This window comes from Dermacentor albipictus, unplaced genomic scaffold (genome assembly GCF_038994185.2).
Source record: "Dermacentor albipictus isolate Rhodes 1998 colony unplaced genomic scaffold, USDA_Dalb.pri_finalv2 scaffold_26, whole genome shotgun sequence".
Taxonomy (NCBI): domain Eukaryota; kingdom Metazoa; phylum Arthropoda; class Arachnida; order Ixodida; family Ixodidae; genus Dermacentor; species Dermacentor albipictus.
The window spans coordinates 1,045,233-1,063,938 of NW_027225580.1; the positions used below are offsets into that span (position 1 = coordinate 1,045,233).

The following is an 18,706-nucleotide window of genomic DNA, read 5'->3' on the forward strand; positions in this document are numbered from 1 at the left end:
AACTGCTTTCATCGAATCTTGGCTTTTTTTTCTCTTTGTTGGAATGTGGAGCGCTTGACGCCGAGCAAACCGCGCGGCTTCATAATCTATTGCCGACGGCTCGCTATTAGCTGACAGCTTGGCCGGTTTGGTGAGCTTGCTGGTGGCCAGGTTTTACTCCAGCATGTTCCAGGCGACAGGAATTGCACTCAAGGTGCCTTGTTAGGGTGATGACCATGTTGAATGGAATTGCCTATGTTTCTAGCGCATGATATTAGAATCTGTTCGTCCAGATTTGACGATAGCAGTTCTTATGAGAGAAAGCCTACCGAAGCCACTTCATCTACTGCGAATAAACCCAGTAGCGCGAGATAGCATGGGCAGATATGAAGAGTGGGTCGCGCGCCAGTCATTCCAACGAGCTGTCGCCCACGAATAATTCCTAGTCTAGCAGACGAGACGCCGCAGCGATGCTTTGCCTAGGTGGTATCGTGCTCACGCGACAGAAAAAAGGAATGTAGGGCCTGCGGCTTTAAGGTGGCAGCCGTCAGCTGCAGACCTAGCTGGGCGCGGAGTACAATCGCGTCCGCGACCGCCCATTCCTGCAGCGCATCAGACGTTCCGGCTACAACAGCGTCATCTCGCGCTGCTCCCTACGATTAAAGAGCGCGAAGCCAATAGAGGCGGCGAGCTAGAAAGGACGCGCATGCGAGACCAGACCAACCAGACGTCTCGACAGCAGACGCCTTTTTCACTAGTTGGCACTGGTCCGGGCTTTTGAGCCGAAGCCACGCTTCATTTTATTATGTCCGCACTGCAAATCGCCAACAAAAGAAAAAAAAAACACATCGGGTTCTGGTTCCTTCCCAGTGCGGCGGTTTGATGGCGCGCGGCCGCCCGCTACTGCGCGACAGCGCACAGTGCTGAACTACTGGTGATTCACGCGCCCCTTCGTCCCGACCGTCAGCAGCAGAGCAGCTGAACATTGCATTAGAAGTTTGTCAAGCATGACAAGCGCGAGAGTGAAGGTGCGGCGCAGAAGTTTGGCGTCCCTCGGAATACTCTCGTCGTGAGCGCGCGAAGCGCGGTAGCTGCACCGAGGTGCCCCGCAGCCGCTCCGTCCGCCTACGCCGTCATCCATTTCAATCTGCCCGTGGCTGTACCACTGTGCCTCTCATACGCTTCGTTGATTTGCGGCAGGCAGAAGGCTTCGAAAGCTTCCACCAACTTGTCGTAGTCGACTTTGGTCTCTTCGCTAATGTGCAGGGGGTTGAACACATCGATGACCTCTTGCACGGCGAGATGAAGAAAGATAGCCACTTTCTGCTCCTTGTTGCGTGCTTTCTGCGGTTCCTGTGGCTCGGTGGCGGGGAAGTAAACCTATATTCGGGGGGGGGGGGGGGGCTGCTTGAACTTCAGCCAGTCGTCAGGGAAATTTTCGCCAAGCCGTAGCGGCTCTGGTGGTGGAAGCTCCTGTCATGGCTCTCGTAGTGAGCGTGGACGTGGGTCGGGCACTTCTGAGACCATGTATCAAACTGATCGCGCACATTCGTCAGGGTCGCGGCAGCCTGTGCCGTTTATTATCAGTGGCACGCTTTCTTAGAGTCGGGGCATGCACAGTGTTGCCAGCTTGCTACACGTTACGATGACGAGGAAGGCATGATAATAATTGAAAGTCAAAGCTGGATTGACGACGATGGAATGAACACGATGGCATGGCCGTGACATTGAGATGGCGCAATGACAATGACAGCACGAGACCACGTATCAATGACGACAACGGGATAATGATGGAATAAAAAAGATAGAATCACGTCGATGGACAAATGGGAACTGTTGTGCAATGTGAAACGGGTGGGTTGGCTCATTATCGTGCATGATTAGTTTCCTCGCGAAACAATTCGTCAGCTATGGCGTTGTTAAGGCGATTACTAGTCTTTCCCTTATAATGACATTTTCAATCTATCTATCTATCTATCATCTTACGCCGACTCAGTGACCCAAGTTGCCTAGTAACTTCAATCATCCGTCGTCATCACGCCGCCGTAATCATGCCATGATTATTGAATCTTGATCGTGCAGCTTTTGTCAATCAAGCTGTGGTCGTCATTGCGTTATCGTTGTGCAATCACCCTTATGCATTTTTATCGTACTGTCGCCATGATGCCGTAGTGTTTGTTGTATCCGCGTCACATTCCAACTTTGTCATCAGGCTATCATCATGTCATACTTGTAATAGATTTGTCTTCATCCCATTGTCCTCACGCTGTGCTCGTGCCATCATCATCATTTTAGAAACGTCATGCTTTATCGTCAAGCCGTCGTCACCGTACCACCTTTGTCGATTCATCGACGTCATTCCTTTGGCATTTCACCTTAACCATGCACTTATCATTCAATAATCATACCGCCGCTGTCGTACCATTGTCATCACTGCGCCGTTGTCATGCATTCATTCCAATATCTTCATCCCTCATGCCGTCGTCATGCAATAGCCGTCAGGCTATCGTCCTACAGGCGTCGTGATCCCATTGTCGTCATGCCATCGTCCTCATATTGATTCGTGTCGTTGCATAGACGTTTCTGTCCTCTATGCCATCGTAATTATGTTGCCGTCATTCAATCGTGATTCTTCCTCGTTTTCAGGCCACCGTAATCACTGCGTCGTCAAAAATTCATTGTCAAACCATCGTCTTTTTGCCGTCGTCGTCACAGTAGTCATAATGTCATCCTCGTTATACAGTCGTCACACCGTCACTGTTACACAGTCATCGTAATAGAGTAACCAACATTATCATCATGCCGTCATCGTAATCTTCGTTATAACATCATTATTATTTCGAAACCACCATCCTATTGCTGAACGACATGGTATCAGGGCACAAAAAAAAACGAAAAAGGAAGAATGTAAGTGTCAGACAGAAGAAAAAAAGAAAAAGAAAGGCGGTGCTACACTCACAACTGTTTATTAGGTGCAAAGCTTCCTACATAATACCGCGCACAATCTCGGCCGAAGGGGGGAGCAAAGAGGGAGCGACAGGTCATCTTGTTTACGTCAAACCTAACAATTTCATTTCCGCATTATACAACGAAGCAGATGTTTGCTTAACACCTGCTTCACCACTGATACGAATGTGATATGCCCCTAGCAGTTCCGGTGTGGTCTTATCTCTGCTTCTACCTAGGATTTTCACTTCAGAAAAACGTCGCTTACAACAGCACGATCTGCAATGCGCAGAAAGATGGGCGCTCATATCCTTTTTTTTTTATTGTTTGCGTGTAGCAACTTCTGTGTAGCAAGCTTTCTGCCTAACAAACCGCTGCGAATGTAGAACCGCCTTTCTTTTTCTTTTTATCATCTTTCTGTCACTTACATGGTTCCATTCCCGTTTTTTTTTTTTGCGCTACAGTACCATGTCATGCGGCAAACAGCCATTCGCCCAAGAAAAGGTTACTGTGCGTCATCCTATTGTCATCATCCAGTCCTCGTCACACTTGGTTTATACATTCGAAGCAGCATGTTTCGGCAAACATAGGGTTCCAGCGAAGACAGACTTTCACACTAAACTTGTCCGTTTAGACATTTGGGTAGAATTGGACCATTCGTTCCTTAGAACTGACTGCAAGGATTTCATTTTCGGTCGAGTTTATTGTTACCCTTCCGCTTCCATCAGCTATTTCTAGGTAATTCTCGGAATCGTTATCACAAGAGCGTAATAAATATTGGTGACAATGTCCTTTAACCTTAGCTAATTAACCTAATTAACTTTACCTAACTTTAACGCCCGCTGTGGCTGCCGCACTTCCTCACGCGAGCGTTTTCACAGCAAGTGGCCGCCGTCATCGATTGTGATGTGTTCATGTTTGCCTGTGCGCACGTGTCACCATACTCGATAAATTAGTTACTAAGCAAACTGACGAAACAGCGGCTTCTTGGTGTTGAAATGAACGGTGCACGAAACAACTTCTCCTGTTAATGTAAAAATACATTTAGTTACTCTGCCTTTATTGTGTGAGACTTTCTATTTGACGGTGATGTGATTTTTTCTTCCTGGATGCCTGCGACTGCCAATACCCTTTTGTATACCCAACAAAGGGCGTTTCCTCCAGTTCATCAGTACTCCAGGATAACAATATCCAATTCTGGGCTTCATTGCGCGCTATCCACTGCAGCAGCTCCTCTTTCAAAAACGTTTCTGAGGGCAAGGTCCTAGAGGCACTAGTGAACGGAGTCCGAATTGCGCACCCGCATTACAATTTTTTTCCCCGTTCAGCCGCAGAATTTTAGATTGCTGACACCAGCAACGAAAAACTGCAATAATGCTGCTGAACATATTGGCCTTTCGTCACTGCCATGTAACTAAAAACTAGAAAAACACGTTAATCCGACCTAGGCAATGTTGATGTATTACCTATATTTTTCAGTGGAGCAGGCGTATCTTTCTGAAATAATCAAAGAAGACATGTGAATTTCAGATTGTGGGTTCCCGGTATTGTTCTTAGATGAAGACGAACGCCAGCGAACTTCGCTTTATCGTGAAGCCCTGCATATCCAAAAGCGTCCTTTTTTTGTCGACGCAACTTACAACATCGCGCGAGATCTAAAAAGATAAAGGTCATGCCGCTCGAGGTCACATCGACACGAACTAAACGGGAATGTCCGAAACAGCTTGACCTATCGAGAAATGACACCGCAGCAAGACAGATATTCGTAGCGCCTCTACGAGAGCGCAAGCTAGTCATACAGGCTGCAGGCGACCAGTAGGATGCCACTTCTTATGTTGTGTTTTTGATAACAGTTTAGTGTAGCTTTAATGGCAAGCTTTAGCTCGGGGGCTTTTGTCTAATTACACTGGAAACGAGAAATAATTTAACTCAGCAACGATTGCAAAAAATTTGATGCAGCTTGTTGCATTTTATTTATTGGGTTTTATGTGCCAAAACCACTTTCTGATTATGAGGCACGCCGTAGTGGAGGACTCCGGAAATTTCGAACACCTGGGGTTCATTAACGTGCACCTAAATCTAAGTACACGGGTGTTTTCGCAACTCGCCCCCATCTAAATGCGTCTGCCATGGCCGCGATTCAATCCCGCGACCTCGTGGTCAGCAGCCCAACACCATAGCCACTGAGAAACCAAGGCGGGTTTGTTGCATTTTAAACAAAAGCTTTAAATCTAGTTGGTGTTGTACGGAAATTTTCAATTGAGGTCAAGAATTTTTTATTAAAAATTCATATAAGTGGCAAATATTCAGAAAACGACACGGTCAAGATTACAACTCTTTAAATCAGCAATGAAAAGTGATATATAACAATTCCGTAAAGTGCACCTAATAGTACATATATCTATGGAGGATAGAACATATATAATATACGTTTTTCTCAAACAAACCACTATTATGCGAGTTGAACTTCCGCAAAGCTTTGTAAAAAATGTAACCAATTAACGTAAGATATAAATTGAGATATGAAATTTGTCCGCTTTGGATGCTCTAAGGGATGCAGATGACAGAACTGCGATACTTCTTCTTAGTGCAGCGCTACGAATTAGCAAACTTTGTGCTTCAATTCCTCTTTTTTAGATTTACGAATTTCTGAAAATTCCCAGTGAACATTAGTGCGCTAAGGTGAAAATTTACTTCCAGCAGTCATAGGAATTTAAGTTTATCTCTAAAATGCAGCAAACTTCACTAAATTGGTCCCAGTGGTTATCTCGGACGAGCACTTCTTCGCTTTGTACGTATTTGAACAGGCTGCATCCGAGCTGGGCCCGAGCTAAAGCTTCCTCTCAGGTTGTTCTGAAGGTAAACAAACCTATGTTGCCCAATGTTACTCTTCAGTATAAAAAAATGCGAAGAACGCTTGGCAAAGGACGCCCAAAGAGGTACGGATCCATTAAAATTAACTGGCAGCCAAACAAATGGCCGCTCCACCATACGGAGGGTCACGTGTTGGACCGACTTTTGCAGGCACGGCAGATTATTTTTATTTGTTTATTTATTTGTTTGTTACTGCAACCCTAAGAGGGTTATCGCAGGAGTGGGATACAAAATTAAGGGTGCCAAATACACAGCAAAAAGGGGTACACAAACAAAAGGTACAAGGCGCACAGAAAAACACTATTGTAAGAAATATGTTTAAAAAGAAAAAAAAGTTGTGTCAATACATACGTATATGCATATAAATATGGTGTGTAATACATGGTCCTAGGAATCACGGGCATCAACCAGAGATTGCCTGAACAAAATCATCAAACGTCAGTTTTCGTATGTTAGTGGGAAGCTGGTTGCATAATTCAATGGATCAGGGGAAAAATTATATTTGAATTAGTCAGTGCGAGGGTACAGGGGTATTATATTTAGAGGGTGAAAATGCCGGAGCGTGAAAGCAAACTTATTGTATTCCAAGGATGAGCAACGTTCAGAGTTAACAGTGGTGTAAAACAGTTGAAGACTTCCTACATTGCGCCGCTCTACTAGCGAACAGAGGTTCAGGGAGGGGAGGTTAGAAGAGGTGCAGAAGTCCTTCTTGTAACGCCGGTATATAAATCGAACTGCTTTTTCATTTTTTTTCTTTTTTGGACGGGTTCGAGTTTCTTTTTTTTTTACGTCAGATTTCAGGTATCGATTCCAAATGCACACCCGTACCAGATGGGCCGCACTAGGGTTTTATTAGTCAGCAATCTTGTTTCTTTGGGGGCGGAGCGCAGAAAATGCTTTAAGTATTCCAGATGTGTAAGAGCTTTAGAACAGGTTACTTCATCATGTTTAAACCAGGATAATTCGTGTGTGAATAGAATGCCAACGTACTTATATTGAGAAACGTTTTCTAGAGGAATACCGTTGACATAAGAAGGAAGACGCACTCGTGTAGTACGTGTCGAGGAGGACATATAGACAGTTTTGCGAAAGTTGATGTTCATCTTCCACTCGTTACACCAAGTACAAAAAGTTGTAAAATGCTTTATGCAGAATGGCGTGATCTTCATGACTGACAATTGTATGATAAATAACGCAGTCATCGGCGTAAAGACAGATTGTAGTTGGTAGCACGTTCTTAGGTAGGTCATTTGTATACAGGAGAAAGAGAAGCGGGCCTATATCTGAACCCTACGGAATACGAGAGGTGACGGCCACCTCAGCTGATTTTGCGGAAGAAAGCGAAAGTGAGATCTTAACGGATAAATGGCGCACGAGTGCTAGCTGCGTGACGTCGTGCTCACTCCTAGCTGCTTTTGTTCCACGATTGTTGCATCACTCACGTGGAAAATAGAACTCTTTTGCAAATCGTTTAGCACATCATTTAAAAAAGTCAGAATACAGCGACATTTGTTGGAACAGCAGTAGTCTCTCACAGGACTTACCACAATCTTCTCAAGAACAGCCTTTTTGTGATAGACACAACATGGTTATCGTCCGCTGCAGTATTCCCTGTTCTGGTTACCGGAATATCTGAACAGGTTGCGCCACTATGCCCGACCGTATGGGCTTGTGGAAATGCCACATTGAATATATACGACAATCTTAAGAAACGCGCAATACAGATTGATAATAGTCTGAACGTTAAGAATAAAAAATGGATAGCTGTGGTGCGCACGATAGAGAAATTATTTTAGCATAAAGAACAAACATATTCTGAAATTAATAATAAGGATATATACACACAAAACAAGCAGCCAAGAAACAAGATCGAAACATGCAATCCTAAGATATATTGGGAAAACACCTGAAACGTAAAAGATCTGCTTCTGTTCTTTCGTCAAGACCAAACATTCCAGCACCAATTTTGTCATTATGCTATTGTGAACTCCGTGCATGGCTCGTAGAATAATAATCAGCTATGCTCGCTAATCTGGAGACTGTATTATGATTGGATTTAGTATTAGTGATGTTGACCAATATTGCGCACATTCAGTCCTTCTAGAGTGATCGCGGAACGATGTTTTCGGCGGTCTAAGAGCATAAAGAAACTTTTAGAATTGATTTCAGCATGTAGTTGCACCGCATGCCTTGTTCCTCTTTTCAACGCCTGTTTTATGCAAGAACCACTCGACGTTGTTGATTATGAACAAAAATAAAGCATAACAAATGCAAAAATAGGAAACTGGAAAAATTCAGACCAACCGCAGCGCCAATAATGCGCGTTGTTTAACGCTATTAGTTCTTATTCTCAACTGTGAACTTCGTCTCAGAAATGCACTAAAATTTTTAAAGATAACTTCGATTTCAGTATTAGAGATCAGGGAGTGGTCGAAGACAGGCAGACTATTATTACCGACGAGACGCTGTTGCAATAATTCCTGCATTGATGTTTGAATTGTTATCAAGCAGCCTAGTGCGCAATGATTACGTCTTAATGTCCCAGTAGCTTATATGACACCTCAGTGGATAGAAAATAGCCGCCGTGGTTGCTTAGGGGCTATGGGGTTGGGCTGCTAATCACGAGGTCATGGGATCGAATCCCGGCTATACGGCGGCCGCATTTCGATGGGGGCGAAATGCGAAAACACCCCCGTGTACTTAGATTTGAGACTACTATAAAGAAGCGCGGCTGGTCCGGAGTCCCTACTACACTGTCCCTGATAATCAGATCGTGGTTTTGGCACGTAAAACCCCTAATTTAATGGATAGAACAAATATGCGCGTCTGTGCAATGCAAGATATGTGGCAACCTTATTAGCATTTCCGTTAATGCTCACTTTCTGCGGGAAGACGCTCCAATATTCTTGTAGAAGCTTGGTGTCATCGTTCTTCCAGTTGATTGATACTTATTACTGCCATCTCACTGTGAATTTCATTAGAAAGAACATTGTGTAGTGTTTTCCCAGCCAAGTGAAACGCATAAGCAGCATTTATTTGTGTCAGATACCGGCATTCCTTACTTTGACCGCGCAAGTTGTCACGGTCAAATATTTTGTCAAGGTGTAGTACGGATATTTTATTACTATTCGATGTCCTCCTTTCCGTTCGTCATGGCATTGTCATAGCTGTTAGCAATGCATATTTCATTATTTGCATCATTCCCATGTATTATGCAAAAAAGAGGTGAGGCGTGCAGACAGGACACAAGAGTAGAGAAGTGGACAACATGAACGCTGTTCGTGTTGTCCCCTTCTCTACTCTTGTGTCCTGTCTGCACGCCTCACCTCTTTTTTTTGCATAATGAATCCTTACCAACGAGCTCAGCTTTCTTTCATTCCCATGTAGTGTTGTATTATATTCCGCTTCGGAGCCCAAAGCAAGGTTTTTGACAACCGCAGCCAACTTACGTTTCCTGACCGAGCAGGGAAGGCTAGGAGACGGAGGCAAAGCAGGCGTCTACTTTACCACAAGTGCTGGCGCAGCGGTGCGCCCTTTCCTAGAAGGGATGGAGACGCGGGAGAGATTTCCTTTTGGCTTCCCTTTCTTCTCTCCGCGTTCCGATCACTCTTTCGCCAGGACGCTGGCGCCAAAGCCGCCGGTGAGAAATACGCGGTCGTTCATGACGTAAGTGCTGCGTAGCATTTCGTCATTATGAAATCCTCGTGACGATAGGCAGGCGCTTCTAGAGGGAGAGAGAGAGGGCCGCGCGCGCTCTAAATCTTGCAACCCAAGCGCTGGCGTCTCCGCTTCTCCGGTGACTGCTGGTATTCAGCGACTGCGCACCGAAGTGGTCGGACGTCTCGCAGCGTGCGAGTACGAGCGGTTCGGAGAAAAGGAAGGACGACGCCGTGTATTCTTATGAAGTGATTGCTGGCTGATCTGAACTGCATGATTTCGGAAGAACAGTTTGCTTTGCGATTAGGAGTTTGTGATCTCAATTCTGCGAGACAGCACAGCTTTGGAATTCTTTGAAGAGAGCAACCAAGTGAGTCGTGCGAGTGTGTGTTAAAACTTTGCGAGTCGGCAACGAGCTCTTTGGCACAAGTTGGGGTGACAACAGGCAATGAATGTGTAGCACATGTACTGCTGTCCGAGACCAGCAGCCCGGAAGTGCGGTTTTTAACCAGACGTTTGTTTCGACGAATATCATACTGAGATCCATAAACTTTCTCTTACATAGAGAATATAAATTTGTTTCGTAAGGGTATATTTTACCCTTTTCAGATGCTGTAATTTAGCGAAGGAAGTGATATTATCAAGCTTTATCAAGGAAACAGCTTAAAGATTTTATTGAAAAACTAATTTCGCCCTCTCCAGAAGTTCGCAGTGTTTCGTTCTTTCCGGCTCACTGATGTGAGACTTGTATTTTGTTTCAGAGTACTTACTCTGCGGAGAGCATAAACGACACCGGCAGAATTTGTAGGGGTACTATATCTGCATCCTTATTATAGCTAGGTTGCATCGTGGAACTAGAGACAAGGTAAAATGAACTTTGTATTGTTTCAGGAAGAGGCTTGGTTCGTTAGGAATTGGGGCATTTATTGTATATAGTGAAGTATATTTTTGAAGACTGTTGTTCGAGACTTAGGAGTGACAAAATTGGATTTCTAGACCACCCAACTTCTATTTAAGTCAGTGCTTCCCTGCTGGATTCTGAGGCATTGGGAATTCGCCTCCATGTGTAGCTGCACCAGAATGACTGGCCTCGAAAAATTACCAGATCAGTTTACCAGAGCAAAGTGGCCCGATGCACTGACTTTGCAATCTCTTTAACCTGAGTCATAGATACATGCTTTAACAATACTTCTCACTAGCTGTATGATGCTTTTTTGCATACAGGTATAAACTGTGTTGAGGCAGATACTCGCAGACAAAAGGTTCCCAAAAACTGTCCTGTAAATTTTGGGAACAGCGCGTGGAAAGAAACGCGAGGCCAGCGTCATAGTACAAAAGCAGAATTTTCACCCTAACGAAGCCAGTTGGGGAGAGAATCTCACTGTACATCACAGCAGCGACGTCCATTGACATCTCCTCAACCCCGGTGGCTTCTTTGGCTATTCGCAATATCTCTTCTATAACACAAGAATAGTCACACGCGGCACTATTAGCGCTGAGGTCGTGTCTACTACAACTGTATCCCTGTCAGCTACGTTATTCATCCAGCTATGCAGGTTTCTCTTTTAGAAGACGTCATCGATTCATTCCACAACTCTTCACTGACCCTCGAGCTGCGGGACAACCTGTCCGATCTCGTTGGTTTCCTTCCCGCCAACTTGACCGTGGGCGAGAAGGTCGAACGCGAGCGACAGTGGGTGCTGTCGGCAGGGACGCAATTCGCGTACGCGCTACTCTTCGGCACCGTGGTGCTTGTGGCCGCCTGCGGAAATTCGCTGGTCGTGTGGAGCGTGGTGTCTCACCGGCGCATGCGGACTGTCACGAACCTGTTCTTGGTAAATCTCTCCGTGGCGGACTTCATGACAGCCGTTTTCAATGCTGCCTTCAACTTCGTCTACATGCTGGAGAGTCACTGGACCTTCGGTGAACCATACTGCGTGTTCAGCAACTTTGTGGCCAATCTGACAGTGGCCTGCTCAGCGTTCACCATGGCCGCCATGAGCATCGACAGGTGAGGTGAAGAAAAAGAAAACGGCAAAATTTTATTCAATAATTTCCTTTTTAGAGTGGCAGAGTGTGTTAATGAAACTATGTACGCAAATCAGTGCAAATGAAAAGCGTATAAACGAAATTCATTGGTCAGTTGTCGTTTCTACGCTATTCGTGGCTCGATGATTTGCACTGCGGTAACCAGTGCTTGCATATAAATGAGATAATATGCTGTTCTACATGTTTACTCACATGACAAAGTGTCATTTTCGTAGCTATCCAAGTAATGATCAAGTAAAATCATGTTTTATTATCTCCAGCCTTTCAACAAAACAAGATATATAGAAGCCATGTTAAGGCGCGTTTTCTGTTGGCTACTTATGTGTGAGCATTCAACAAATTTTTGGAAGCCGATTATGCTGATTTGCTTTGTTTTCACGAATGAACAAGATTCCGACATGCTACCTTTGAATACTTCTCTCCAATGTATATTTGCAACGTCTAAATGCCAGTTATCCCTCGCCTTAACTCTCTGTCATTGTGAGGACACAGACCTACATTTTTGCGATATCGTTTTAGATACTGCGGGCCCATATCAACACAGTTATATTTGTTTTAGCTCCATATTTCATTAGATACAGGTTTTTTCGTTACAACAATAATCTTCGGTCAAACGAGGCACGATGATTCGCTACAACTTTCTCGTACAACATTTTGTGGCTCCCGCGGTTTTATAACGCCTTGTGCAATGCTTATTGAATTGATCTGTGTTTTGAGTTATGTCTCACTGATGAGCAGCTGATGCATCTTGAGCTTTCCGACTTCGTGGTAGACGTGTAGCACTTGTCAAATTACTTTCCACCGTGTTTCAGGGAGAAGCAACGCACTATAAAGTATTAAACGTGCTTGCCACATGCTTGATTGAAAAAGCCAAGAAAAAGTACGTTTCGCTAAGAGATTGAAGCTCATATTTTGCAATTTGTCAAAGTTTGGGATCTTTCTTATCCCATGGATCTATGTTTCTTCAACTTCCTTTTCTCACACATGCTTTAAACCATGATAATGATGCTAGGATTGCGAAACGTTTCACTACTGCCATTGAGTAAACCTCTTTTTCGAACAGCATGGATACATTGGAAAATCATAGGGCCAAGTGTGTAGCCTGCAATTGTGTGTACGTGAATCAGTAAAGGAACGCGTACTCTGCTAATGTCCATAAAGCATGATAGCTCTGGTTATTACCACAATAGACATGAGAAAAGTGCGACCTCAGTATACCGTATGCAAAAGTGGGGAGAAAGCAGGCTAGTGAACAAGCAATAGGCCACTACGGCATCGATTCTCGGGAAATTCCTGCTTAATCCTGCTTAATAGTCCCAATCTACCTTAATACACCCTAATACACCTCTATCAAACCTAATCCAGCTCCATGGTCTCTAATCTACCTTAATCTACCCTAATCCATTCCGACCAGTCTTAATCCTCCTTTATGAACCCTAATTCACCTTAATCCACATTATTCGACCTTAATCTTCTTTTAGTCACCTTAATCCTCCCTTATCTTGTTCATCCACCCTAGTCCACCCTAATCGGTCTTATACCCTTTCATCAACCCTTCCTTCACCTTAAACCAACATATTGCACCTTAATCCTCCTCCAACCACCTTAATCTTTATTCATGCTTCTTAACCCTTCTTAATGAACTCTAATCCACCTCAGTCTTCTTTATTACACTCTAATCAACCTTAATCCTCCCTCATCCACCTTATGTCAATCACTAATTATTTAATAATTAACTTGGGTAATAATTCTCTTATAAAAGGGTGGACATGCTTTGGGTCACCTCTGGCCTTCCTTGGGTCCCGTGACAATTCCAGTTTACAATGCGACCTTGAAACAGATATCTAAAGGCATTCGCCTTAAAACTAAAAAAAGAACTCAATGTTGACTAGCTAACGCTCATCACCTGCAATACCACGGGTACCCGGCCACGGCGGCCGCATTTCGATGGGGGTGAAATGCGAAAACACCGGTGTACTTAGATTTAGGTGCACGTTAAAGAACCGCAGGTGGTCGAAATTTCCGGAGTCCTCCACTACGGTGTGCCTCATAACCAGAAAGTGGTTTTGGCAAAGCAGAATCTATAATGCCGCACTTCCGACTGAATAACAGTTAGCGACGTGCGAGGTGATGCAGCCGCCCAGAATATTAAGCATACTGAGGACAACCGATACAAAAACGCTGTTGAGCAGGCCGGAAGAATGAAAAAAAAATGCAGCATTACGGCATGCTTTGCTACGAGCTATAAGAAAGACGCCTCAGCGCGCAAACTACGCTGTTCTTTGTCGGAACAAAGTTCTTTCGGCCAATGTCATGATGCCACTGCTTCCTGCACAAGCCGTCACGCTTTCCTTGAGGTATCATAAAAACGGCATAACCATCTTCAGGCTTCTTGCTGCAGTTATACGCGCACCAGCCCGGCATAGCGCTAGCACATAGAGCAGGAAACACAGCGTACAACGTTCGCTACGCCGAGCCAGCCGTGCTCAGGAGGAAAATGGCGCGAACGAAAAATAAAAACACAAGCAAAACTCAAGATCCGCGCGTTTCCAAGGGCAACGGTAGGGAGACCAATCGTCGTCCAGAAAAACGGGGGCAAAACTGGTTGCCACGGGGGAACGCGCAAGGGGCGAGGAGGAGGCGAGGAGGTTGCGCGGTGGCGGCAGAGTTAAAAGAGTGCCGCTACTCTCAAATTATCATGGGACTTTACGTCCGCAGAGCGGGGGACACGCACTCGCGTGTTCCTGTTACTTGCGCGGACACAAGGAAGCAACGCGTTGGTGCGTGTCCGCACACGTGTATTCATCACAAGGCACCGTTTTAGTACCGCTTAGAGCGTGCGTGGAAACATATTAAAATAAGCTCCAATCTTCGTGTAATTTGAATCACGTAATTTATGTAACATTTATTTTTTCATTAGGTCGGGTCCTGTGCGGGAAAGAGACAGAAAAATTTAGTGCGTGGGTAGCACGAAAGTGGAATATTTGGGGAGCTTATCCGCAGCATGCGGATTGTTTGAAAGGAAAGCTTTGTCTTCACGGCCTGCACTTGTCTCGCAGACTTTTCCAGAGAGTGCATGATTGGTGTAGCGCCAGCAGGCATGGCGTAGGTGTCGTCTTTGCCCAACTTAACAAACACAGTGAAGACCATTCCGTGCTCTACCTGAGCCACAATTGACATCGCGAGAAGTGGCGTTTAGCACGTCGGAGAAAGAGTGTTTGTGCAATGCATGGACGATTCAAAATCTAGGATGGTATATTCAAGGCACGAAATTCACGCTCGAGAGCTAACGTTGCCCTCTTGCGCTGCTGAAGCAAATCTCGGAAAGAACGGGAGACTGAAGCAATGGTGTCTGATTGTGCAGGAATACAACTTCGAGGTGAAGTGTAGGAAAGGCAGGCAGAATAGAATGGTGGTGGTCTGAGGCGGAGGTCTCAAGCAACGGATTCAGGGTATCTTGATAGTATTTTGTACGTATCGCTAGCAATTTTATTGAGATTGGAAACTTATTTCTGCGTTGCCAAGAGCTGACCACGACAAAAATAGAGAGCGACAGAGAGACGGGTAGGCCTTATAATGTGATGCGCGGATCACAGCGTCCCGTAGGCGTGTCGCTAGGGCACACCGACCAATGTCTATGGGTGCTTGCGTATTCCCACTACGAAGGACACAACGAAGCGAGGGCCGACTCCTCTAGCTGCCGTGTGACATCAGCCAATCTCCGAGGTCACGACCGAAGATCGACGCTTCGGGCAATGTGACAGCTGGTCATCCTCAGGTCGAATCTCTTGGCGGCGGAGGTGCCTGTTACTTCTCAACACGGCCAAGGTCATTCTTTAGAGAGAGAGAGAGAGAGAGACGAAACTTTATTGTCCATTGGTGGTATTATTATTAATATTATTATTATTATTATTATTATTATTATTATTATATATGGAAACATACATAGACACAAAGGAAACGGGGAAGGAGCAAGCTGACAGCTGCCACCGAGACAGGCACAATGCCAGCCTACTCAGTCGCGAGGGGAATGAAAAGAACAGAAGTAGAAAATAGGAAACAGAACTAGGAAAGAAAACAGGAAATAAACAAATGCCAATGACACGGACAAAGGAAACTATGAGCACAGAAAAAATGCCTATATACGGGACCCCAAATAAATTTTCTGCTTGAATGTTAGCAAGGCTTTATGGCCTGGTCTCGTGGAGCAGCATTTCCACTCCGAAACAGGCAATCGTCAGGAGTCGTACACTTGAGTCCAGTCTCTCTGTCTTCCTTAATTAGCAGTGCTCGTTGTGTGGCGAATGCCGGACACTCCAGTATAAGGTGCCCAAGTGTCTCACAGGAGCCACTGGTTGTACACGACGGACTGTCCAAACGTCCTTGACGATATAAGCGTCAGTTCTTAAGAGCCAACTCTCATTTTCACTAAGAGTGCTCTGACACGACGAATTAGGCTACGGCCACCAACGCGAGGAGGGAACGAGCCGTTCTCAACCACCGGTGTGGCCTACAAGCATGGGCCAGGCACAGCCCCACTGCGCTTAGAGATCCACCAGTCCACGTCGCTCACTACGGCGCATTTACAGCACACGTGGTGGCGGTCCGCTGCCCGCGCGGGTCCGTTGCGCCCAGCGTGGCCTCCCATTCATCTCACGTGGGGAGCTCCGAGCCCGGCAGGGGAGGATCAACCGGGTACTCCAGAAGGATGTGTGTTAGGATAGCGGTCGGGTGGGGCACAAGCAGCAAGTTGGCCTCTCCCATACTTCTCCAACTACCCCGGTAATGTACTAATTGTGGCCACGTTGTCTCTGCAAAGTTCTTAATCTCATCCGCCCACCTAACTTGATGCTGCCCCCTCCTACGCTTCACTTCCCCTGGAATCTAGTCCGTAACCCTTAATGACCATCGGTTATCTTCCCACCTCATTACATGTCCTGCCCATGCCCATTTCTTTTTCTTGATTTCATCTATGATGTCATTTACTCGCGTTTGTTCCCTCACCCAATCTGCTCTTTTCTTATCCCTTAAAGTTACACCCATCATTCTTCTTTCCATAGCCCGTTGCGTCGTCCTCAATTTAAGAAGAACCCTTTTCGTAAGCCTCGAGGTTTCTGCCCCGTACGTGAGTACTGGTGAGACACAGCTGTCATACACTTTTCTCTTGAATGGCAACCTGCTGCTCATGATCTGAGAATGCCTGCCAAGCGCACCTCAGACGATTCTTATTCTTCTGATTATTTCAGTTTCATGACCCGGATCCGCAGTCACTACCTGTCCTAAGTAGATGTGTTCCCTTACCACTTCCAGTGCATCACTACCTATCGTAAAGTGCGGTTCTCTTCCGAGACTGTTCAACATAATTTTTATTTTCAACATTTTTAGTTTCTGCAGATTAATTTTTAGACCCACCCTTCTGCTTAGACCCTCCAGGTGAGTGAGCATGCATTGTAGTTGGTTCCCGGAGTTACTACATAAGGCAATATTATCAGCGAATCGGAAGTTACTAAGTTATTCCCATTAACTCTTATCCCCAATGCTTCGCAATCCAGGTCTCTGAATACCCCCTGTAAACACGCTGTGAACAGCATTGGTGAGATCGTAGCTCCCTGCCTGACGCCTTTCGTTATTGGGATTTTGTTGTTTTAGGGGGGACTACGGTTGCTGCGGAGCCGCTATAGATATGTTTCAGTATATTTACATAGGGCTCCTCTACACCCTCATTCCGTAATGCCTCCATGACTGCTGAGATTTCGACTGAATCAAACGCTTTCTCGTAATCATTGAAAGCTATATATAAGGGTTGAATATGTTCCGCACATTTCTCTATCACCTGATTGATAGTGTGACTACGGTCTATTGTTGAGTAGCCTTTACGGAATCCTGCCTGGTCCTTTGGTTGGCAGAAGTCTAAGGTGTTCCTGATTCTATTTGCGATTACCTTAGTAAATAGCATGTAGGCAACGGACAGTAAGCTGATCGGTCTATAAGTTACAATTCTTTGGCGTCCCCTTTTTTATAGATTAGGATTATGTTAGCGTTCTTCCAAGATTCCGGTACGCACGAAGTCATGAGGCATTGCGTCTAGAGGGTGGCCAGTTTTTCTAGAACAATCTGCCCACCGTCCTTCAACAAATGTGCTATTACCTGATCCTCCCCAGCTTCCTTCCCCCTTTGCATATCTCCCAAGGCGTTATTTACTTCTTCCCGCGTTACTTATGGCATATCAACTTCCTCTCGACTATTCTCTCTTCCATTATCGTCTTGGGTGCCACTGGTACTGTATAAATATCTATAGAACTCCTCAGCCATTTGAACTATCTCATCCATATTTGTGATGATATTGCCGGCTTTGTCTCTTAACGCATACATCTGATTCTTGCCAACTCCTAGTTTCTTCACTCGTTTTAGGCTTCCTCCGTTCCTGAGAGCATGTTCAATTCTATCCATATTATACTTCCTTATGTGAGCTGTCTTACGCTGGTTGGTAAACTTCGAAAGTTTTGCCAGTTCTATTCTAGCTGTAGGGTTAGAGGCCTTCATACACTGGCTTTTTTTGTTGAGGTCTTTCGTCTCCTGCGATAGCTTCCTGGTATCCGGTCTAACTGAGTTACCGCCGACTTCTATTGCCCACTCCTTAATGATGCCCATAAGATTGTCGTTCATTGCTTGAACGCTAAGGTCCTCTTCCTGAGTTAAAGCCGAATACATGTTCTGTAGCTTGATCCTTAATTCCTCTATTTTTGGCTGTTACCGCTAACTCACTGACTGGCTTCTTGTGTACCAGTTTCTTCCGTTCCCTCCTCAAGACTAGGCTAATTCGAGTTCTTACCGTCCTTGGGTCACTGCAGCGCACCTTGCCGAGCACGTCCACATCTTCTATTATGCCAGGGTTAGCGCAGAGCATAAAGTCTATTTCATTTCTAGTGTCGACATTCGGGCCCCTCCTTGTCCATTTTCGGCTATCCCGCTTGCGGAAGAAGGTATTCATCATCCGCATATTATTCTGTTCTGCTTCCTTTACTAACAATTATCCCCTGCTATTCCTAGAGCCTATGCCATATTCCCCCACTGACTTGTCTCCAGCTTGCTTCTTGCCTACCTTGGCATTGAAGTCACCCATCAGTATAGTGTATTTATTTTTCACTCTGCCCATCGCCGATTCCACGCCCTCATAGAAGCTTTCGACTTCCTGGTCACC

The 18,706-nt window shown here is 45.3% G+C and overlaps 1 protein-coding gene across 1 annotated transcript in view; it reads left to right on the forward strand.

Moving 5' to 3' along the window:
- Positions 1-11,006: 11,006 nt before the first annotated feature.
- The window catches only part of LOC139052513 (tachykinin-like peptides receptor 86C), a 331,385-nt gene continuing 323,685 nt past the window's right edge, over positions 11,007-18,706 (forward strand). The window contains exon 1 of the mRNA XM_070529630.1: positions 11,007-11,467. Within this exon, the coding sequence (XP_070385731.1) occupies positions 11,007-11,467 (461 nt within the window). The remainder of the gene's footprint in view (positions 11,468-18,706) is intronic.